The sequence below is a fragment of the Arctopsyche grandis genome, chromosome 1 (genome assembly GCF_051622035.1).
Source record: "Arctopsyche grandis isolate Sample6627 chromosome 1, ASM5162203v2, whole genome shotgun sequence".
In the NCBI taxonomy this organism is placed as follows: Eukaryota; Metazoa; Arthropoda; class Insecta; order Trichoptera; family Hydropsychidae; genus Arctopsyche; species Arctopsyche grandis.
In genome coordinates, this window is record NC_135355.1 from 23,807,580 (window position 1) to 23,833,205 (window position 25,626).

The following is a 25,626-nucleotide window of genomic DNA, read 5'->3' on the forward strand; positions in this document are numbered from 1 at the left end:
GGAATTACAATTTGTAATGTATTCTGTAAATAGGTATATTTTTAAATGAAATGTAGATATATAATAACATATAAACAGAAAACCTTTTAAATTGTCATGGATGTTATTTCAACTGGAGATACGCTTGATTCGATTTCAACAAAGCTTTATGTATTTACTCAATTTACACTGCAATGCAGTATCACGTATACATATAAAAGTTGCTCTGTTATCGAAATGTCAATGCATAAATTATTCACAAAACCACTCGATGAAACAAAATGAATTTCATAACAATTACTAAGAACAATAGAAAATAAAATAAACCCCTTTACAAATAATTCTCGATAGGATGATGGCATATTTTGTTGTAAAATATGACAAAAATCCGTCCGTCATTTGAATACAATTTTTTTTGTGTTCAAATTAAAGGAAGGTAGCTAAAGAAGCTGTCGACGACTTTTATTTCCAAAGTAATGACAGGAACACGACAAAAAATGACAATTTTCTGAAAAGAACGCTCCTGCCAAACAAAATTAATGGTTGTTATGTTTGCAACTGTGCACACTTTGTACATATGTGAGTTTTTGGAACAATGGCGACTTTGAATTCTTGTTAATCAGTGAAAACTTATCATAATCAATCCATTTAAATTGAAAAGAAGTTGATTTATTTATTTTTTTAAATACTAAAAACATCGAAACTCGAATCACTAGGTTTCTAAATTTCCATTGATGGAAATCATAAATTCACGTTTTTCATGTATATACGTATGTACATATATGAATAATTGACTAAATACTAATTGGTTAATTACATATGTATGTATGCATGAAATCAATAATTGAATACATTCAATTATTCCCAAAGCAATAATTGGAAAAAGTATGTATTTTTAAATAAAAATAGCATTTATTTATTATCTAAAATAGATTTCTTAGTTGAATTTAATACTAGAAAGGAAATAAATTCATTTATCTATTTAAAATTTAATTTAAATCAAAAACTTAATATAAAAGAAATCAGAATATTTATGTAAAAAGTAGTCACCAAATTTATATCTAATATTGAAATTCCGAGCATTCCACGCCATAACTGAATGCACAGGAACTGGTGAAATATTTGTGCGGAAAATTCTAGGTAAATTTCAAAATAAGTCATGGTAGAAGTGGAATGAGGGGTGGTTTGGCGCCGAATCGATTCGGCGCGCTGACACTACGTAGACTCCACCCTTGTGTTCAGTTGCATAGGGTTGTAGTCGAGTCGGTGGACTCTGTCAAACGGTACCACTATACCGACCGATCCACCCACCCACCCACCCACCCCCATCCATCAGTGAATAATTCATAAAGGGGAGAGTCGGCGAGCGAACGCGTTTTTACATACATACACACATATATCGATTGTCTCCTATTGCCGCAGCGATCGAGGAAAAACCGGTGCGTGAAAATTAGACGTAGTGAAAATTCCGCATTACGCGAGTGTGGTTATGTATGGCGAATTTCCCCAAAAAGTATACAAAGTATTCGAGTTTGGAAAAAAATGAAAACCACAGTGAGGTGTACATATATCGATCGTTATATTTGACGCATGACGTCATTGCCGTACAACTGTTGAACTGATCAATTTCAGGTACTATAAAATTCACATTTTTATTTATTGAGAATTTCAGAACTCAAATCATATCATTTTGGTTATATAATCAATTTTGACAATTCAGAATATTTTTGATTCTCATAATAACTTTCTATTATTATTTTACATAATAGAACACATTTAGTAGTGTATACTTAGATATTTTTTTCTAATTTTATTTCTTTGTTATTTTATTTGAATTGTTAGAGGTTCAATTGTCTTTTTCTCTTTTTAAATGAAACGATCAATGACTACGTATTAGAATATGAAATATAATGAAACTCATTAATTCCGCTTTAATATACATATATATTTATAAAACGGCCCACAAAAACATACATATTTATTTAAGTTTGGACCATTATGCCATTACAAGAATTCCTAATGTGGCACAATCAGTGATCTCACCCTAATTTTGGAACAACGGGTTTCCAATTTTTTTTCAATTTATATATTTTTTTCATCCAAGGCCCTGTTACGTGAAAATTTAAATTTTAATTAAAATAAATTTCAATTTTTACGTAATAGTGATTTGAATAATTTTTTTTTAATGTTATTTTTTGTATTATATATTAGTTTAAGTATGTTCGAAGTTTTCCAAAGAGCTTGAAAGTTTAAAATCTCAAAACTAAAGTAAAATGAATTTCAAAAAATCACACCATGTATAAAATAACCTTTAGAATCATAACAACATAAAAATATACTTATATAAAATATTTGAAAATATTAATATTTTAAATGAATTAATGAATTGACTAATTTCAAATATTTAGATAATATATAATTTATGAATTATATTAATTACTATTTGGTGTAAATCGACATTAAGTAAATCTACATGTACTTCAAATTCAATTTTTAACAATACTGTTCAGTGAGGACCGCGAGAAGGTTGAAGTTTGTCCCCTCTCAAAGAAAATTATTTGGGCAGGAATGTTAGTTTGGTGAAAGTCCATTAGTATCTAAATTACTTTTAATATATAGAAAATTAAAATAAATTCAAAAACAAGATAATAAATAAAAAAAATAACTATTATATACATTCTGTATTGTTAAACTACAAGAATAAATACTATTAAAACAAGCTCCATATACCTTTTTGGTTATTTGAATATACAGGCAGTGGATGCCCCTGACGTAACCACGATTTAACAAATGGCTTTGCATCAAATTCAGAAAGTGGTTTTCCTAGAAGTTTAATATTCATTAAATGGGATATGTTATCTACAGTTAAACAATTTCTCTGATCACATTAGCACTATTATTTAATAAACGAAATGCCCTTTCAGTTTCTGTAGAGCTAACAGCAATAACTTTAGCCATTTTCTTACCTTCATGGATACTTTTCGGAATTCAATTTATTGATAAATCGCGATCGTCGACATAATCCCGAAAATTGTTAATCGAAATTAACTAGTTCATTGAATTTTCAAGATTTGTATAATTTTTGACAAAGATTATATGAATTTTTAGATTTCTAACAACGGGTTTCCGGAAACCCATGGAAACCATTAGGGTGACACCACTGGCCACAATAGTCGAAAATATAGTAGAAAAAAACATATGTACATACATATACACAGAAAAAATACATTTTAATATATAGTATATACATAGGTATAAAAAAAATAGCATCAAAAGTTCAAACAATAGTATTTGACACACATATGTATATGTACACACATACATATGTGTGTCAAATATAAATAAGTCAAAAAATACTGCGAACTGACTGCGAACTATAGCCGACAAAAATAAATATAAGCATACAACCTTTTCCATAGTTGTTGGTTTGATCATTTTCCAATTACATAATATCAGAATAATGAAATAATCGAGGTTTAAAAAAAATTATTTTTCATTTTTTTCAAATTAAAAGTATTATTTTATATTAATAAATTTTCTTTCCAGCAAAACAATATGTAATTACACTCTATATGTACATACATATATGAAGTTCAATATTATGAAAAATAAATCGAGGATATTGAATTTTTTGATTAACCAAATTTAATGATGAGATTTCGAATATTTGCAATAAATTTTAATCGGTTTTGTCTAGTGCAAACAATCAAAATGTGGTGCGAGGGTTGGCCATCTCGAATGGCTTTAGGCACCATGTGGTTGGGTGCCATAGGAGCTTCCAATTATGGAAGAGGATTAGTCCCAGCTCTTCCACTGGCAGTATTGGCTGCAACCTTCGGAGGTAATGTTTTATTTAACTAATGCCATGACATTTTATATGTATATATGTATGTAGTTTGAAAAGAGCCTTTAATGTTGTTATGACCTTTTCATTGTGAAATCGAATCGATTCTAGAAACCTTTTAAGTAAGCGTCGTAAGCATTTAGTTTAAACTCCTATAGATTACACTGAATTCATCTTATGTTGTATGGATAAATGTTTTTTGAAATGTAAGCAATAAAGTCAAATGAATTATGTATTTACTTACACCTACATACAGTAAAGCGTACGAACGAAATTGGTTTGGTAGCTGTATATCGATTTTTCCATAACTTGATTTAAGAAAAGGTCATTGCTATCAAGAATAACGCGCAATTGTCAAATGTAATTTAGATATATAGTACCTTCACAAATATTATTTGTAGAATTCATAATTAAATGTAATTTTGAATACGAATATAATTCAATATAAATCGGGTTAAAGCTCTGACCGCACTATGCGACAGCCGAACGATCCGACACTTCACAACAGTACGCGACCAAATATTGTTTGTATGAGACATAGCGCACAGTCGCATGACGTAGAACGACACCTTGCGTTAAAGTTGACTTTTCGACAAACTTTGACGCAAGGTGTCGTTTGCGACGTAACGCAAGGTCGTTGAGTGGGGGTTGCCTTGCGACAATTTTTTTCCTTCTTCATATCGTGACTTTGAAATAGAATGTAGCTATAATCTTTTGGTTTTTCTCGATTGTTCTTCTTCCTCGCATATCAAAGATACTATAAAGGTCTGACCGCACTATACGGCCGTCGACTGCTGCAGCACGACACAACACGGCAAAGTTGATACAAAAGGCAACTATGTCGCGTGACGCGTAGTGCGTTATATCGCATACAATTTTATACAAACAATATTTGGCCGCACGCTGCCTTTCATGTCGCAGACGCATAGCGCGGTCAGACCTTAATAGCGTCCGTTTCGTCCATCTTGCTCCGAGGTACCGAACGAATGATTGACATAATTTACTGCGTAGTGTCGCATCGCTGTCGTTCAAGTGCGGTTTACCTAATATTGTCGCACACTGTTGTGAAGTGTCGGATCGTTCGGTTATCGTATAGTGCGGTCAGGCCTTTAAGATCGCCAAGTAAATTTATTAATGTTATAAAGCGTTATTATTTCGCTTTTCAACAATTTAAATATTATTGCTTTGCAACAAAATCTTTTACTAGTTTGCAATTTTTAACGCGACATTTTTTCGTGTTCGATTTCAAAAGTATATAAAATTACTTAAATATCTTCAATAATGACATGTATGTACGTACGTATGTACAATGTTTTTATCTCGCGAAATTCTATTGAACAGATTTAAATATTTATAGGATAGAAATATGTAGACTAAAACTGTACACGTGACCAATAACCGGAAACATATTATAGTTATATAATATTTTCGATAGATTGACGGAGATTTTTTAGCCTTACTTAGATTTTTTTGGAGAAAAAAGATACATACATTTTTTTAGCGCAAATCGTGAGTTAAAATATATGGGTGACCGTGAAAAAGCCGAAAATATTCGTTTATCATGCATACATATGAAAAACGGTTAGTATATACATATATCAGTGGCGTGCGGTAAAACTCTCTCTACCCCCCCGTCGTACATCTTCACTTAATTTGCACGAGCAGGTTACTACAGGAACAAGAGGAACAGGCTTTTCCTCCCGTTTCTACGCGCGCACATTAAACAAGGCTGTATGAAAAAAAGAGAGATAATTTCACCGCATGTCACTGATATATATATGTATATATTATATATACATATTACCGTTTACCATACACCCTTTTTTTTTTGATCTTTCGACTTAAGATCTTTCGATTTTCGATCTTTGCCTTCCAATATTTGCTTTTTCGACCTTTTCACTTTCGGTCCCGTGAGGTAGACCCAAAATATATGTACCATCGTTAGATGGTTGCTTCACATACATACGTTGCATAATATTAATTATGTATATAAATACATATGTACATATATGGGATGATCCTAAATTGAACGTACATATGTATGTATGTGTTTGTTATAGGATGCTGCGGTCGTGGCATCAGATTATCCGGTGGTGGTGGTTCTTCGTGGGGAAGGTTCGGCCGCGAATGGAGTGGACTTTTGGCTCGTTTGGGGGCCCTGGCAGGGGCGGCGCGTGCTCTAGCTGCTACTTTAGATGCTTTAGCCGGGGGGCGAGCTCACCGTTGGTTGTTTGGCGGGCCCCCTTTGCCGCCTGCTGCTGAACCCTGGCCGGATCCTCTCGCCGTCGCTGCACTCGCCTTACTTTGCCTCATGCTCATGTGTGGACTGGAGGTACCCTGAATACAATAGTATGCTTTCGTTTTAAAATAAAGTCTAATCTATAAGCAGCCAGTCGTTATTAGAAGTATGGGGGATGAACGAATGAGACGACTGGCATGTTAATGCACGTGTTCATTATATGACAGCTAAAGGCAGAGTGGTAGTGGCTCTCCGAACCCAGCCGGGTTGGTCCCCACTCGCAGGAAGGCAACCAAACTCGACCATGTCGTATAAGCGACCCGCCACAGAAGTATTGTATCGTATCAACTCGCTTTAGTTGAACGAATTGTGTAATTCCAGATTCCACGCAACTATGTAGTCGCTCAGTCAATTAGTACTGATATTTTGTAATAAAATTCTATTAATTCGGGCAAAATAATTTAATTCGGATATTCTGTTATTTATTTACATTCGGTTGCCTGTATACACACTTAAAGGTATGTTCACACCTATCCAGCAAGACCCCTTATCCTGCAAGTACGGACAGTATTCTTTAGTACATTCTATATGGACGCGCATGAATGCGTAAATGCGCATGCGCGAATGGAGTATGAATACGTCCATATAATGTACCAAAGAATACTATCCGCACTTGCAGGACACCTGCAGGATACGTGTCGTGCTGAATAGGTATGAACAGACCTTAAATCGGCCGCTTAAGTCAGCATTTGTATAAATCATATTGATAAATAAAAAAATGTGAGCGAAAAAAAGTGCACGCGAGTAGTGCAAAATCTTACCTTGTGAGAAATAGAGTGTTTTGAAAATTTTAATCACAATAAAAATTACCCAGAAAAACACAGAAAACCAAAACGTTTAGCTCTGATCAGGACCAGACAACAAGAGAGACTGAACATCTTCAAGTTCATTCATGAAAATGTAGTGTTTTTACCCCCAATACCACATCTACATAGGACAGTGTTCTTTCAATGACCAACAAATACTCAACATGTTTGAAGAAATACATCTGGCAGTCGCGAAGATAATAGAACATAAAAGATGCGGACTGAAGCTATACCTGCTATCCCGTTATTTCCCTGAATTATAGTTCGGGTGTGTTAACTTGCAACAGCAATCAACGAGACAACCTAAATGCATTTTAAAAAATCGATGTCTTGTATCATATTTTAAAGAATATAAATTTTTCAACTCTCATTTCTTTCGGCCGCCTTTATGTTATATTTCAGCCGCCTGTGTGCGTTGCACACATCTGTACACAGTGTCGGTTTTAGGGGGGGGGGGGGGCTGGGTCGGCTAGGGCGCCAAATAAGTTAGGGCGCTGAACGATGCGCCAAAGGCGCTTTAAAATTTAAAATTAGAGCGCCAAAATCCGTTCAAAATTTTAGATTAGAGCGCCAAAGGCGAAAGTTCTTTCTAAAGGTATTTAGAAAAAATTGCCCCAGGGCGCCATCGGGTGTAAGGCCGGCACTGACTAAATGACTGGCAGACAAAATGTTCACTCAAATACATATGTAGGTACAGCAAATCAAGTTGAATTTCTCTGTGGTTGAATGGATTTCGGGGATGTCATTTCAGCTTTTTCCAGAAGGGGACATTTATCTTGGTAGTAGACTAATTCTAGATTTTAATTCTTATGATCAATGAGCTTAATTAATTATATGATATTCATAATATCTTTTCATGCCACCTATTTTTAGTAATTATTTGGACATAATTAATTTTTATTTTAATAGCTAACATCTTTAAATATTTTCAGTTTTAATATTTATAATACTTGTACTTCTACAGAATTCTACAACGTTCACTGCTATAATGATTACTTCGGTGGTTGGAAGTGTTATATTTTTTATAATAATTGGCAGTGTCGGAGTGGATCTTTCAGATTGGCAAGATCAAAGTTTTTTACCGGAAGGATGGAATGGAGTAAATATATATATTTTTAATATACATATTATATTTAAGTTTAAGTCGATAAACATTAGATATATTTTCCATTTTTAGATGATTTTAGCTGCCGGGTGTTGCACATACGCTTTTCCAGAAGCATTGCCTGTAACGGCAACGACGGCAAAGAAATTAAAGTGCTTTGGATTGATGCTAATGCCTTTCTCTTGCATGATGGCCTTAGCTATTTCCTATAGTATGATAAGTGATTATAAGTAATTACACCATTCACTCATTTTAAAAAGTGACAGAAAGCTAATAAATTGTCTTATTATTAACAAATAAATTGCGTGTACACAGGGAATATAGTGATTCAGTAGTACCTTTAGTGCAAGTGTTTGAAACACATCCACCAGGATGGGCAAGACCAGTGATGGCTTCGTTCACTGTAGTTTCTTTGGCATTGGCAATGACTGAAGTTTTACCACAGGCTGTGAACACATTGGTGACAATGGCTGGTCCTGAATGGAAAGTTCTCACCAGGGTATTGACATATGAGAGCTCAACAACTGGAAGCCAAGTGCTTGCAGTATTCAGTGCTGGTTTGTTACACATATGTATATGTAATTACTTTGAACATCAATCAAGATTTTTTTAAATACATTAAACTAATTATATTGAACTTATTCAGGTAGCTTATCAGCTATATTGGCGTTTGCTTGTCCATTGCCTCACTTGGTAAAGTTGACGTGTGCTGGTCAAGTTTTGGTTTGGATTTTAGAGGCAGGTACACTTTTGCATTTACGGTGTCAACCTGAACAACAACAAGCTGAGGATCCATCAGGCATGTATATACAATGTATATCATTTAACAGCCATTCGCCATCTACTTCTGGTTGAAGGTCACTCCAACAAGCTTCCATTCGTCTGTTTTGAGCAACTCTCATCCCACACACTTTTATAATTTCGTCCATCCATGTTCCCTATGGTCTTTCTTTTACCGTTTTCCATTCTCTCGGGTACCATTCGAGAACTTTTTCGTCTGTTTTTGTAGCTGTGTGGCCATTTCAATCTTCCATTCACTTCATCAACCACATCTAACCCACGTATTCCGTTTTCTATCTCTCTTCATTATGCTAAGCATACAGCGTTCCATACTATATATATATATATATATATATATATATATATATATATATATATATATATGATTAGAAAAATATATATGCATATATAACTTTATGACACCGTGTGTTTTTCTTTGCCATTTAAAGATGTAAGATATAAGAGGCTAGCTCCAACACAACCGAGACCTATAACCACAAGACCGAATCGAGGAGCAAGATTGGCAGCTGGTCTTTGGTTTTTACCACGATCTGTGAGACAGGCAGTTCCACCAGATAATCAAAAAATTCATAAAGGTATGCTATTTTGAATGTGTGTACAAATTTATTAAACTTTATACACATGTAACATTGCCAAATGAAATATATAGGAGAAGAACGGGAATGTTTATTATTGGATGAATATGCAACTGCTACATTAGCAACTGGAGAGTCTGATCATTCAGAACAATCTGATGCATCAGAACACATCGCCCATACTTCTACTGATGGTGAATCTTCGACTGATATTGACGCTGTAGTTAAGGAATACAAGGATAAAATAACAGTGACGAGCATTTACAAATTTACATTTATCAGTTACAAATAGATAAAGTAATATTCGTTAATACTACGCATAACTTTCTAGGTGGTCGCATCAGTTCCTGAATCTGGTAGCGGTATTTTGAGAGTTCCGAGTGTCGCATCAGGAAAACGAGCAACTGCTGGAGCCATTATCGTAGTAATAAGTAGTTTACTTGTCGGCATTAGTATTACAGCATCACTACCAGTGTTGCTTTATATTACGTTGCCTAGTAAGTGTAATAAAACGTATTTCACAAATAGACAAAAAAGTATTTCATCAATAAGGATATGAAATACATAATAAAAATAAATTATTTCAGTTGTACTTGGAGGGTCACTGTTGTGTTGGTGGCAACCAGCTCGTCCAAATTCGATTAATGTTTTTAGCTGTATATATTGTGCCTTAATCTGTTCAATATTAGCCATACCACTTTTGGCAGATGCATGGCCTGCTATAGTACTTTTTACGGCTGCAGGTAACGTCTGCGTAAACAATATGAATAGTTCATGTATGGTTTTTATTTATTTTATATGCGAAATTCCCACTAGGATATATAATGTATGCGAGAAGAAGTGCAGCCTGCGGTGGCAGTGGAAGAAGACGAAGTCACAGAGCCCCTCCGTTGCTAGGACCGCGACCAGCCCGAATTTCTCACTTGGATACGGTCTATATTGCCAGGTGACATGATACCGATTCCGATACAGATATGGATCAGCTGGTTTCTTTGGATGATTAGTACACGTATGGGATTGAAATTTCAGAGCCAATTATGTATATAGCTTATTTTCGAATGAAAATAAAATAAAATGCCTTCAATAAAAATGTTAGCTTACATTTATATTTCTCACATCAAAAAAATATTTATGGAAAATACATGCATGCATGATCGTGTCTTATAGCACATTATAGAATGATGAATTCTTACTATGAATTATTAAAATTTTAAATAAATGTTATTAAAAGTTATAATACGTCTTTTGTATAATCCATTCTAATTCTTACAAAGTTAAAACTACAATTTACTAGTTTCGTCGAGTTAATTGTAGTTAAAACTACAATTAACTCGACGAAAATTCTATTTTTATGTGGATTGCTTTAAGGTAAATATGTATATGATGTAATAAAAAATAGAATAATGCGGAATAATGCATGGAATATGTACTAAACATATGTATAATATATGAAACACATTTCAATTTTCTGATAACTTTTAATCCATTATATTATACATACACCGTAATGAATATAAAAACAATATTATGTTAATTTTAGATACATGTTTTATTACTTAGAGACAATTTTTAAAATAAATTAAATGAAAGTCGATAGAAATTTTTATAAATTGCATTTGAAAATAAAATTACTGTCTTTTGCTATTTTCTAAGAGATGCTGAAAATAGAGCGTCTCGTTTTTTTTATCACTAAACTCCGGAACAAAATTCATTTTCTGTATTGCAGAAAACCCTTCTTTAGCATTTGGTTCTACGTATTTCTTTCTGAAATTTAAGTTTAAATAAACATAATAAAGAAACACATACATTATGGAAAATTTTGAATTTCGATTTATGGAAAAAACTCAATATAACTTACTTAAGTCTGCTGTATATCATTTTCGATATGACAGCGTGATCTTTATTTGTAATTTGACGATATAAATTATTGTGCTCACAATGTTTAAGTGAAATATCAAACCAAAGACATCGACATGACAAACGATGACTGTTCGCCACTTCTATCCATTTTTTTCTAGTTTCAATATCGAGGTTAGTGTTATCTACAATAACAGTTTTTTTTTCCTGAAACCGAAATAACCAAAACGATTTTTTCAAAATTTATATACATTAGTAGTTTGCGTATACATATATGTACATATGTATGTATGTACATACATACATACATGTATACATGGTTAAGATACCTAAAATACAATATTAAATAATATATTTACTTTAATAAGCTTTACTGCTGTTGAAATACATTTTGGTAAACTTCCCAATGTATCTTGAGAAACAATTCCATATTTATTTCTGAATTTATTATATAATTTGGCTGCAAAATTTGATTTTCCACATCCTGGAAAACCGACCAACATTAATATCTGAAAAAAAAAGAATAATCAATACTAAATATTAAACTACTGCAGTAATGCAGTAAATATGTATATTATATCTCTTAAGCTCTGAACTATAAATATTATATAATAAATGCAATATGTGCACATAAATCAGTGATACATGCATGCGGTTCTTGTGAAACTCGAACTATGTATGTGTGTCTAAATACACTTTTATGTTTTGAGTGCTTAAAGGCGAGGATACAAAATCGGTTCGGAATGTCCTCAGCTCGCATCAATAATTGCAAACTTTCCACACTTGTTCATGCAGTTCGAGTTCTGCATGAACAGTATGTATGTATATACATACAAACATATATAAAATCATACTATGTATTATAATTTAAATACATAGTGAGGACCCAAGTGCATACATGTACATGGAAATGTACAATATGTATATGTATCAAATCCAAATAAAATTATAAACCTCTTGCTGATCTTGAATAATATTGTCGATATCATTACTATTATGTTTAACTATAGCTTTGATATCGAATAATGGTCTATTAAATGTTGTAGGCTCAGTTTTCCCTTTGAAATGCTGCTCTGGCGTTTGAAATTTTAAATTTAAATTTTCAGCGAACAACAAATCGGCAAATGAGTGATCTTTCTCTCTACCAGCGGCATCACCACAATAAAAACTTTCGTTTATCTTTATGGTTATATCGTTATTCTAAAAATAAAAATGAACTTTAAATTATTTTATTCTTGTTCAGTTGAATTGTATGAACATTAGCAAAAAAATTACAAACCATCTCACACAAAGCAGTCCACATTCCAGTTGCCGGTTTGCGATATTTTCCACCACTCGTGGATATAAAAACCTGAGCAGGAACACCAATCCGGCTAAGAACATTGTCAATCTTCTTTTTGAAATCTTCTGGTTTCAATTTTCTATTTCCGATCGAAGCTTGATTTGTAAATACAACAATTTTGTAACCCTGTCCAAAATAATGTTTGAGTTTATCGGGAACTTCCGGGAAGCATAGTTGCCAATCATCAATATCTTTAGGAAACACATTTCCTGATTTAGTTTTAACCAAAGTCCCGTCAAAGTCATATGCAGCAATCTAAAATGCATTTTTTGATAGAGTTTTATTAGTACACAAACAGATTATCGTCAATAAAATTGATTACAATAGAAATTAACAATATTTTTACCTTGTAAAACGCAATGTAATATTTATTCTATTTAAGTTGTCTAAGAATATTTGAACGTTGCAAACAAAATATATCTTATATTTTAAATAAATATTTAGTTCAATAATGCCCCATATTATATAATATAATATAAAAAAAAAACAATTAAAAATTAAGATTTAAATTTTATTAGTCAATATTTTGTAAATATATGTAATAGTTGATGTGTTATTATGTTAAAGCAAAAATCATTGAAATACGAACAATAAAACGATTTATTAGCTATGTCTCCATTTGTTCATTTTTCGTGCACTTGAGAGCAATCATTTGATGCATGTGTAGCGCATGCGCTTTAGAGTTGAATGGAAATGAAGCGCACACACTCCGAACCAGTCGGATATTCTTGCAACTGTTCGTTTTCGCACTTTCGCAAAAAATTTTATAGAAGATTATTGAATATTTTCGCTACTATGCGACTGCAAGGATAAAATTGACGTAAAAAACTGACGCTTATAGGTCTGTTTGGACTTTCTATAAGTTTGGTCCATTCTATATGGACGCTTTAAAAACTGCGTCCATATAGAATGTACCAAAGAATAATGTTCGTACTTGCAGGTCACCTGCTGCTGCCGATACGTGCCGACTAGGTATGAACAAACCATTAAGGTCTATTCGTACTAGCACAGCACGAACCGGCAACTGCATGTAACCAGCAGGATGAAAAGTATTCTTTGATACATTTCATATGGAAACACTCATGTCTAACATGGCGTAGACGTAACAGCAGTTGCCGACAAAATCTATTCATACGACACAGCAGTACACGTTACAAGCAAAACCAGGTTTCTCTGGTCACTGCCATATTCACGCACCATTCAAATATTAGGATGGCCCATACATCAGCCTTAGCCAAATGTCTGAAGCACCCTGTTTTTTTGTTGATATTTTTGAAATAGGACATTTTACAAACGCTTGGATCAGAATCATGCATCTGTAACACATATTTCGAAAATATGAAACGGTAAAAATCCTTTTTTTTTTTGTTTATGTGGATGAAAGAGAGCATTTCTGTACTTTGGCTCATACTAGCGACAGCTGTCGTGGTAGTTTGTCGTGTTGTAACTTTTGACGATTTGTGTTTATTCATCAAATTTTTTTGAATTATTTAATTTATCATCAAATTTAATTAAAATGTCACAAAATCACGAATTGGAAGAATGGTAACGAGCAAATATTGTGTTATTGAACTCTCAAGGCATTAGCCAATTAAAAATTGCCCAGAAAATGAATTGTTCGCGTGGAGCAGTTCAAAGCAAGCTAAAACACTTTAGGGAAACTGGATCTAACACATCCAAACCCAAATCAGGAAGAAAAAGGGCTACAACAGTTCAAGAAGACCGCAATTTGGTTCGTCTATCGTTAAAAAACCGGAAAATGACGTCGTCAGAGCTGGCTGCGGAAGTTGCCGGAGTTGATACACCCAAAATTTCAGCAAGGACGGTGAGAAGGAGGCTTAATGAAGGTGGATTAAAAGGCTGCAAAGCTAGAAAATAGCTTGACTATCTGAGGCCAATAAGAAGAAAATACTGTTATGGGCCAAAAACATCAACATTGGACATCCGAAGATTGGGCCAAAATCGTGTACCAATATACAGGTAATATTATAATGTCATTTTTCTTCCCATTAAGATTAAATTTAAAATTTTAAGAAAAAAATCTAAATTGTGTCCAATGTCAATAGACGATCAGGAGCATATTTGACACGTATTCCTTGATTATTACAGAAAAGGCAAGGACGCAAAAACAATCACTGAAAAGATTTGAAAAATATACGGAAATGATGCAGTTAACATTGTACACACATGTTTTCGGTGGAAAAAAAATTATTTCGACCTCAAAGCTGAAGAATGGTCGCCATATTGCGTTCGATGAACAAAAATTAAAGGTGCTGATGAAAATATTACGCGTTTAACAGCATTGAAGACTTCTTCCCTGACTTTACTCCATTTGATTTTCAACTGTTAGGGTCCTTAAAAAATTTCGAAATGATAAAAAGAAGTCGAATTTTTTCTTGTTTCGTTCTTCCGATTGAAACTCAAAGAATTTTCTAAACATCGAATCCAAAAATTATTTGGACGTTGGAATAATGTTATTATACAAAGGAATTTATATTTTAAATTTATAATAAAAGAATTATTGAAATCTTTTTTTCATTTCACCTACTGTCAATGACACGATATATGGGCCAACCTATTATTCACGCACGAAGTAGAATTGTGAAAAACGAAAGTGCGCATGCGCAGATGAATATTTTCACAAATGTAATATTGTAACAATGTTGACTCGGCTATACGATACAAGCAATATTGCATCGTATCGTCGTGTTTTGTAATTTATATGTAAGCTGATTTTGCCTAGCCCTCGGCCAAAACTCGTCTGAAGGTGTTGAAACGTGCGTTGCTGTATAGCATGAATATAAGCTGTCGTTTACTTGCGCTGCTGTGCCGTACAGTAGTCGTGAACTGCTAGATAGTATGAATAGACCTTTAAAAGTTTTTAGAACAAAATATAATAACTTATTATTAATAAGACGGCCCCCCCCCCGCCCTCCCCGAAGAATTGAACAAAAAATTTAAGTGTCATTTTATTGTAAAAAGAAAAAAAAGACATTAAACAAAAAAAAGAGTGGCGCTGGCACTCATTAAAGGTAGTCAACAGTATTGATCAAGTGTGAATGGTTGTTGCATGCGTCTACGCATGGTATGCATCATGTTGAATGTTGAAATGAAAATTGAAAGCGAACGTTGAAGACGAAAACAACTAAGTGGAGACATAGCTAGTAAGATATTCTTTTATTTTGGTATTACATATTAACATCATATATATTTGGGAAAAGGAATACATGAAACAATAAGTCATCGATGTTTGGCTTGAAGGCGGGCAGACTGACGTGGTGGAGGCTGTATTACCAATTTCTGAATTATATAGTCATGTTAGATATAAATGCTAAAGTAAACTATATTAATTTTGTAAATACATACCTTATTACTGCTTTTGACACCTTTCTTCGTAAAAATATATACGAGTCCGCCGTCAATATTTTTAAAAGTGCTCTCATCAGTGGCAGTCATTGCTACGTTAGTTCTGACTTTTTTGATATTATAATCCGTTTCAAAATGATTCTTTTTCTTCGCTGAACTACCTGACGGCTGTAGAACTGGATCAAACTTAACCATGTACCGATATGGACCATTCAGAAGAAGTTCAATTATTGAACCATTTTTAACACAAATGTTCTGGTTTTTTTCCAACTGAAGTCCATTTACTCCGGCTGGGTTACTTCCAATGGCTTTAATGCAAACTTGTTGCGTCCTAAAATCAGCAGTGATAATCACTAAAAAACGAAAAAATGTTATTATTATTACATTATATATGTACATATTTTAAACTTTTTTACTGGTAAGCTAAAATTTAAATACAAATTCGACTAATTCAATTTTGCGAAATTTGTTTCACGCCTTTATTAGAAATGTTGAAAATCATGTATAAAATCCACCATTAAAAAATAATTCCACGTATTCAATTGTTTTGCAACTAAATTAATTATATTATTTTTTTATTTATAAACATATTTTCATTTTAATTTGGATATTTACGGTCCTATTCTATAATACATATTGAACGAGGTAATCTTGTATTTATCTAATCTAATATTTACAAATATATTTCTCTATACATATGTATGTATATTTAAACCTTGCTTAAAAGAATTTTAAGTGAAGACATTGTATTAAAACCATTCCTATTGGTCCTCATCCTAAAAAGTTTGAAGACCTTCTTCTTCCTCGTTTGCTCAATGCCGAGTGTCGTGGTCATCGATACCATCTAGAATCCCGTGGATGATCCAGCTCTAGTCCTGTGCCAAGTTGAAAACAGCGTTTAGGAACGATCTCGCCAGTTCTTTAATTTCATCTGACCATCTTGAGAGACCGACCTCTCGCTCGCCTTCCCTCTAGTGTTCCGGTGACTACCAGCTTTTCCAGACTTTCCACATTCTTCCTAGTAATATGGCCAAAGGAGGAAAGAATCCTTTTTCTACATGTGGGGTCTCTCTGAAACTAACAGCTCTTTGTGCGTCTTGCAGTCCATGGAATCGGCCTCCAGCACCACATTTAAAAAGCATCTAACATGTCTTTTTCTCTCTTTTTAAGCGACCATGTCTCAAATCTATATAATGAGTTGGAGAACTAGCAAGATGTGTATATAGAATTAGGACCAACGAGACAAACCTTCCTTCGGGGTCTGTTCCGTTTGAGGGTCCAATTCTAGAGAAAACTATGACAAGGATATATATAAAAAAAAGACTAATTTAAAATCGACAGCAAATAATGAATAAGCACTCCCAGAGTCATGGTGAACATCTACTAAAACAACATTTTTTTAATAGACATGTAAACTTCTAGATGAAATCTTACGGAAGTTAATAAAAATAATTTTATAATTCTTCTGCACTGCGTATGCATACATAAATACCTCTAAATAGAATTTTTATATGATTAAAATATCCCACATAATTTTTTAATTTTGACTATGGCGCAATTTAATATATAACTCGTATCATCTTCAATGTACTTAAAGTAAGATAAAAAGACGTCCCGGATTGTTCGAGACTGACCCAGATTTGAGTTATTCGTCTTGCATTGAACATCGTCCTGGAACAAGTCCAGTATTTGGACACGTAACCTTTTCAACACATTCACAGGAACACAAAGTTGTTGGTTCCTCTTACTTATGTATAGATAGCATTGCGCTATGAATAATATGACAGAGACACGTTTGTCTTGTATCTCGTTTATTTTGGACACACGTCCTGCGTTGCAACGAAAATTATCTGATCTATTTAATTAAAAAAAAAAAAATCCAGGGCATGGGCGCGTTCTTAACGGCACTCTATAGAATTGACTTAAGTTAGTGTAGTATGACCTGAATAAAAAATCCAGATATGTATTAAGCATATTATATTTACACTGTTGCCTCGAAAGGAGTGGATCGGTGATGGCAGTGAGAGCAGAGCGGCCGATCGTGAGAGGTTGTCCATCGGGCAACGTGATTGCAGGTCGCTCATCGTCTACCGATGTAGATTCATTTGCAGTAGCAGGGACCGGAACTGGAACCGGAACCGGAACCAGACGGCACGTGCGCTCCATTATATTCCAAACCGCTACACTAGTACGGAACAGAACGTCACTTTCAAAATGACAGCACTGCAGCGCGCTACCGCAGCGCAATCTAGTGTCTCACTTTCTAAAGGCTGGTCTAAATTAAACGTAATTTACAACCATATGCTTCCACTCTATATACGGTAATTGGATTATTTATTTATTTTGTTAGGAAAATTTACAGTTTTATTAATTACAAAATTGATGACAAAAAATAATTATAAGAAGATAAATCATTTTAAAAATTTTCACATATAGGTGAGAGAAAAAGAATAATTTAAACATTAAAATAAAAAATAACAATAAAATAGTACCAGTGATAGTGGTAAGATAATTGTTCAGACTACGTGTCTGATGGTCGGCTTTCGTGGCCTTACGATCCACGATTTGGCCGATATTTTTGTGCTGGCCACCCTAACAGCGGCTTGCCCACACTGAAAGTTGTTCCATAAACGGTTGGCGCGTAAACACTTGGGTGTTTACGTGGCCCTTCGCTTCTTGCCACCGACCACCAGCTCGAGACTGGTGGGGTTGTGACGATACTTGGAGACCAGCTCCAGTATCCGTCCGGTGTGCACCAGAGGAAGCCTGGTCTGTCTTTGTCCAGAAGGCAGACAACTCAGCTACGCGTGGCTAACCTAAAAAAGCACGCGGGGTTTTGTAGGAATCTCGTCACCGCAATCGAAACATCTATTGCGACGGAGAATACATTTCTCACGCTCAACTATTGACGTCATCTCGATTCGAGAAACTTCCACCCCAACAAATCAAGCAGAACGACGCGAAGTCGAAGAACACCTGCACCCATTTAAGTGCACAGACAACAACTACATTGTAACCCATTGAACAAACATCCAGACTCACTGGAACAAAGGGCGATAAAAACTAAATCGAGTGGAACGACGCCACATATTCGAGAATATTCCACCCTAAACCGCATTCCTCGCATAACTTGCACACGTAAACACCACCTGCGGTTCTCAGAATCAATCGCCAGTAAAGTCACGTGGATCCCCAAAAACAATATAAAAGGAGATCCAACCCAGACAACTTCAGTCGACACACAGCAGCAGACCAGTCGACACACGGCAGCAGACCAGTCGACACACAGCAGCAGACCAGTCAACAGGCAGCAGCAGAACATGCTACATTGACAACCAGTCAAGCTCCAACAGCCACCACGAGTGGACAACAACCAGTCAGACTTCAGCAACCACCACGACAGCAGTCGACATCCAGCATCTGACCAGCTACCACTACACTACCCTACAATGGAAGAACGCTTGCAACGCCGGATCCAGAGCAACGACACATTGCAGATCCAGCGGCCATCACGACACCAAGTCAACAGCCAATAGCCGTCTCGAGAACACTACGATTCCAGCCGCTTCAACAACATATTTATAAACTTGTATACTCAAACAATAAAGTACCTTATCCAAACAAACAGCAGTAATAACTACTAAAACACAGACGAACTCGTCTATAATACATGGCGGACTGGTGGTGAAGAACACCTTCACAACTAGATCAGTCCCCATAGTTTCTTTGTTGACTCCCCCCCCCCCCTCTTTCCCCTTGTTTGCTCTATGTACATTCAACGTGAAAATATAATCATTGTGATCAGATTTACGACCTGTTTTCATTGTTATATAATCTCCCGCCCTTTTTCCACATCACGCATCCAACGCACACTGTACGAAGGAGAAAGGGACAGAGCAGAGCAGCCATCATCAGCAGACACCAGACCACCGACGACGAAGGAAGGCACCTTGAGGAAACCAGCCCCGCTCACGCTTACCACGAGCTATCTCACAAACCGACATCAGGTGGTCTCGATTGAGCACCCCTGGCGTCCGTACAATAATAATATTAATAATAATGTGGTGGCTCGCTATACGACATGGTCGAGTTCAGTCACCTTCCTGCGAGTTGGGACCAACTCGGCTGTGTTCAGAGTGGCTACCGCAATCCGTCTCTGGCTCTCATAATAAAAGCACGCGCATCAACATGCCAGTCGTCTCATTCGTTCATCCCCATAACTGGTGACCCCGATATCGAGCCACGCAGCCTTGATTAACTCAGCATGCCGCCCAACCCAGCCTCGCCGAACCAGGCGGGTAAGCTATCCGCCCGCCGTTGTCGCAACACAACAACAACCGAGCAAACAATGGCTACCTACCTACAACTAGCGAGTCCAGCCACGACGTCAACGTCAGCGCCGCAGTGTATAGGAACGAGCCGCCACTGCATATAAATGGGGGAGCGAGTGAGGTGGCGATCTTGAAAGCTGAAGACAGAGTCATGCACAATCCAGTACACATATAACAGGCCATCTAGCACCACACATTCATCATAGGACACACACACAGCTCGGAGTACCCTTATCAAACATATCGGTGCCCCTGCCACCCCCGCCGCCCCACCAACCGACATCAGGCTCGGACGAGCGGCGCCGGCGCAGCATCACATTGCCACGACCACCGAATGACCCACCGTCCTGCTCGCAGCGTCATCGCCCTCGAATGGACAGACCATTCAGGGCTTTACAAAACCACACGGCGGATGGCCCACGGCAACAGTAATGTTTTTCTCTTTCCTTGTGTAACAATATTTTTTTTCCTTTTGTAATTTTTGTATCGCTGATGCTGGGGGGGGGGGGGGGGGAGTGATGTGCCGGCTCGCTATACGACACGGTCGAGTTCGGTCACCTTCCTGCGAGTTGGGACCAACTCGGCTGTGTTCAGAGTGGCTACCGCACTCCATCTCTGGCTCTCATAATAAAAGCACGTGAAACATGCCAGTCGTCTCATTCGTTCATCCCTATAATAATAAAAATAATAACCTAGATTATACTTGGAACAACAATAAACTAATATATTCAAATTAAACAAATAAGTAAGATAATTAAAAAAAAAATTAAAAATAATAAGAATAATAAAATAATGAAATGATAAAAATAATAATATTGAAGAGTATTCAAAGGTAAGTGGAGTCAGGTCGAGGTACAAGAAAACACGCAGGCAGGTTCCAGTTCTTTATTGCTGCTCGTCCGGTGGAGGTCAGGATCCGAATGCCACCGATCGAGAGCGTACCGTTCTTATATCATAGAGCGCTCAGCGCATACACGTTTATGACACGTCAACAAGTACAGTCATTGGTCAAGGAGTCGGGTGTAGCCATTGGCCACAACGCCCGACTCCACCATTGGTCGGCGTCACCATGACGTCACCGGTCCACGGGGCGTCTCCCTATGCAACGCTACACAACCCCCCTCTTAAGAGAGATCGTCCCGATCGACCCACCAATTTACACCTTAATTTACACATTAATTTACACATTAATTTACACATTAATTTACAATTACAAAACAGCTACATACAATTACAGTCAATATTCGACGGCCTTATACCTTGCGAGTCTATCCAGGTGCACCACCATTAATCGGTTTGAGCCGTCGAATTCCCTGCGTATCCTATATACTACGTCACTAAGTTTAGTCACTATGGTGTACGGTCCTTCCCACAACGATTGCAGCTTTGGTGAAAGCCCTGGAGTCTTGGCAGGGTTGTACAGCCATACTCGGTCACCTGTTTCGTACGCCGGTTCGGTTCTGCGGACGTCGTATCGCGTCTTCATACGGCTATTCTGCATCCGGAGGTGGGCTCTGGCGAACCGATGTACCTTGGCCATGCCTTCGGTCAACTTCGTGGTATATCGGTGTGGATCTTGAGGTTCGCTGTCTGGTGGAGGGCCCCCATATAGTAGGTCCGCCGGCATGCGCAGTTCTCGTCCGTACATCATGGCTGCTGGTGATGCTCCTGTCGCATCGTGTTGGGCCGCTCTATATGCCATGAGGAAGTGCGGAACCAGCGTGTCCCAGTCGTCCTGCTCGTCGTTGACGAACTTCGTCAAGTGCGCCCGCATGGTTCGATTGAGTCGCTCGACCATTCCATCGGACTGAGGTCGGTATGGTGTTGTTCTCGTTTTGTGTACGCCCAGCCGGTCCAGTGCCTGACGGAACAACTTCGACTCGAAGTTTCGTCCCTGGTCAGAGTGCAGCTCGTTCGGGACGCCTAGCCGCGTGAACACTTGTTCTACCAGGGCGTCTGCTACGGTCTCTGCCTCCTGGTTCGGTAGTGGAATCGCTTCCGGCCACTTCGTGAAGTAGTCCATGGCCACCAGTATGTATCGGTTTCCTCGTTCGGTGGCCGGGAGTGGACCCAGAATGTCGACTGCCATTCGTTGTAGTGGCGTCCCCGAAAGGTACGGTTGAAGTGCCCCGCGATTCCTTCGGTGTGGTCCGTTGTGGGCCCCGCACTGTGCGCATCGTTCGCACCACTGGGTGACGTCGATTCGACACGTCGGCCAGTAATATTTTTGGCGCACGTTTCGGTACGTTTTATTGATACCGAAGTGGCCCCCCGTGGGCGCGTTGTGCATCTCCCACATGATTTCGGGTATCTTCTCAGTCGGCACCACCAGCTGCTTTGTGTGACGTGTTCCCGCGGTGTTCTCCCATCTCCGGTACAGCTTACCGCCTTCCACCTCCAATGCGTCCCATTGGGTCCACAGTATTTTCAGTTCCTGCTCCTCAGCAGATACTGTTTCCCACGGTGGTCTCGTTCCGGCGTTCTTCCACTCGACGATTTTGTCGATCGTCGAGTTTGTCATCTCGTTGGGCAAGATCCCTACGAGGGCTACTCGTGCTTCCGGTTCTGCGGGTTCTACTGGTTCCGTTCGGGCCGAGTCGTTTTCTTGATCGGTTGTCTCTGCGCGTGAGCATTTGGGACACTCTTCCGTACACGGCCTTCGCGATAGTGCGTCCGCGTTCCCGTGCTTTATCCCCGGTCGATGAATGATGGTCACGTTGTACTGGCCCAGAATTTCCAGCCACCTCGCCAACTGGCCCTCCGGTCTTTTGAAGTTCTTCAGCCACGTTAACGCTGAGTGGTCGGTTCGTAACGTGAACTTCGAGCCCGATAGGTAGTGGTGGAAGTGTTGAATGGCTTTAATTGCCGCCAATAGTTCTTTTCGGGTCACGCAATAGTTTTGTTCGGGTTTGTTCATTGTCCGGCTGAAATACCCGATCACTTTCTCCACCCCCCCTTGAACTTGAGACAAAACTGCACCGATGCTATGTTGACTGGCGTCGGTGTCCAACACATATCGCTCTCCCGGCTGGGGATACGACATAATTGGCGTGGTAGTCAGCGCTTCTTTCAACTTTTCGAACGCTTGTTCGCACGTCGGTGTCCACTTGAACTCGCGCCCTTTTTCCGTTAGCTGATGGAGTGGTTTCGCGATCTCGGCGAAATTGCGCACAAATTTTCGGTAGTACGTGGCCAGTCCCAGGAAGCTGCGCATTTGGGTTTGTGTTTTCGGAGTCGTCCAGTCCCGCACGGTTTGGACTTTCTTCGGATCTGTCGAAATTCCTTCGGCTGACACTCGGTGTCCCAGAAATTCGACCTCGCGGCAGCACAATCGACACTTGTCTGCATTCAATTTAAGGCCGGCTGCCTGTATCCGTTCGAACACATTGTTTAAATGCACCAAGTGTTCGTCGTAAGTTTTGCTGTGCACGATAATGTCGTCTAGATACACGAGGACATTGCTTATGTCACCGACCACTTTTGTCATTAACCGTACGAACGTCGCTGGCGCGTTACACAACCCGAATGGCATCACTTTGAACTGAAACAGACCGAACTCTGTTACGAACGCTGTCTTCTCGCGGTCTTCCGGGGCGACCGGTACCTGCCAGAATCCGCTCTGCAGATCCAGTGTGCTGAAATAGCTCGCTCCGTTCAACTGGTCGAAAGTGTCGTCGATCCTCGGGATGGGGTGTGAATCTATTTTGGTGACGGTGTTCAGTTTCCGGTAGTCCACGCACATCCTTAGCGACCCGTCCTTTTTGGCGACCGGAACTACCGGTGACGCCCACGGCCCGTGCCCCGGTTCTATCGCGCCCTGCTTCAGTAAGTCGTCGATCATAGCGCGTACTTCCTCTTTCCGTGCTAGCGGTATCCTTCTCGGCGGCTGTTTCATCGGCTTCGCGTCTCCCACGTCGATGGTGTGGACCGCCTTGGTGGTCCTTCCTTGGTCCTTCTCGTCCCGGGCGAACGCTTTCCGATTTTCCCGAATCATGGTCTCGAGGCGCCGTTTCTCTTCTGGCATAATATCGGCCCTCTCGAGTAACGCCGTGATCTTCGGGTGGGGTACTTCCCCGCGGATGCTCTTGACAGCAGGAGCATTTTTCTTGCCTTTCTCGCGTTGCACGCCCCTGATGATACACTTCTCCTCTCCGCCCAACTCGAACGTAGCTCGGACATGTCTCAGTGCGTCCAGTCCCAACAATATGGGATCCTGGATATCCGCCACCGCTACGTTCCACGGAAACTTTTCGCCCTGCAGATTAAGGGTCACCCGTATCCATCGGTGGATCTTGATGGTTTGGCCCGCCGCTTGCCGCGCTCTGCTGTAATGGCCCTTCACGACGGTGTAATCCTTAGGAGAGATCTTCGCGAACAGTTCCGGGTTGATCACCGTGATGCACGCCCCGGTGTCCCCCACCATTCGACACGGCACGCCTCCGATCTCTCCTTTCACGACAAACGAGCCGGCCGTGCCGCTGCCGTCCAGTTTGTTCACTCCGGGTGTTTTGCGTGCACCGGTGATCGGTCTGACCCGTAACAGGCCGATCACTGCTCGTTTCCCGAAGCCGCCTCCTCCTCGTCGTCTTCATCCTCGTCGTTCGTTGGCTCCAGCTTCCGGACCCTCTTCTTGCGGCACAACCGGCTAATGTGTCCCGTTTGTCCGCAGTTCCAACACGTTGGAGTGGTAGTGGCTGGTCGCGCTGTCTGGTCCGATGACACCCATCGTGGGGGTCGCACGGCCGGTCGAGATGGTCTGAACGCTCCCGCGTCGGGACGTACCGTTCTCGACGTTGGTTGTGCCGACCGTTGTTCCTTCACTTCGAAGATGACGGCTTGTCGTGTTGCGTCGGCTCTGGTTATCACGTCCGCTGTAGTCGGGGTGATCCGGAGCGCGCCAAGTTTGGCCCGTAGACTGGGGTACGTGAAGGAGTTCGCCGCTATGCACACGGTCATGCGTTCGACTGCTTCGGCGTTCGTGTGGACGCCCTCCAGCATGTCTTCGCAGAGGGCTCGTATCGCGTCTACGTGGTCCGCGGCTGGTTCTTCCGCACTCCATCTTCTCTGTTCCGCTGCCGCATGGCATGCAATCGGTGTGCCCTGTCGTCTGAAGCGTTGGGCCAGCTCTTCCGTCAAGTCATCGTAGCTCAGCGTCGATGGCAGCTGACTGGCGAAAATGGCGGCCGCACCTCGGAGTTGGCAGCACAGTCGGTCCTCCAGGTTCGTCGTCTCCTTGTTCAGCCGTGCAGCAAACTCGAAGTGGTTGAGGAAGTCCTTCCACCGTTCAGTACCGTCGAACGTGGTGTAGTCGTACCGGTGGG

The 25,626-nt window shown here is 39.0% G+C and overlaps 2 protein-coding genes across 2 annotated transcripts; one reads left to right on the forward strand and one right to left on the reverse strand.

Annotated features, from left to right (window-relative positions):
• The first annotated feature begins 1,233 nt into the window (after positions 1 to 1,233).
• tadr (torn and diminished rhabdomeres) lies at positions 1,234 to 11,002 on the forward strand. The gene is made up of 12 exons (XM_077429004.1): positions 1,234 to 1,611; positions 3,677 to 3,820; positions 5,884 to 6,155; positions 7,893 to 8,027; positions 8,106 to 8,263; positions 8,349 to 8,590; positions 8,680 to 8,832; positions 9,263 to 9,409; positions 9,484 to 9,659; positions 9,741 to 9,906; positions 9,997 to 10,152; positions 10,226 to 11,002. Exons 2-12 carry the CDS (start codon positions 3,691 to 3,693, stop codon positions 10,357 to 10,359), a joined length of 1,869 nt encoding a protein of 622 aa, XP_077285130.1. The 5' UTR covers positions 1,234 to 1,611; positions 3,677 to 3,690; the 3' UTR covers positions 10,360 to 11,002.
• On the reverse strand, positions 10,870 to 18,256 carry PNKP (Polynucleotide kinase 3'-phosphatase). The gene is made up of 7 exons (XM_077429016.1): positions 17,960 to 18,256; positions 15,975 to 16,327; positions 12,546 to 12,863; positions 12,221 to 12,466; positions 11,626 to 11,775; positions 11,268 to 11,473; positions 10,870 to 11,173 (listed from the first exon to the last, which is right to left on the reverse strand). The coding sequence occupies exons 1-7, from the start codon at positions 18,138 to 18,140 to the stop codon at positions 11,038 to 11,040; spliced, it is 1,590 nt and encodes a 529-aa protein (XP_077285142.1). The 5' UTR covers positions 18,141 to 18,256; the 3' UTR covers positions 10,870 to 11,037.
• Between the last annotated feature and the right edge of the window lie 7,370 nt (positions 18,257 to 25,626).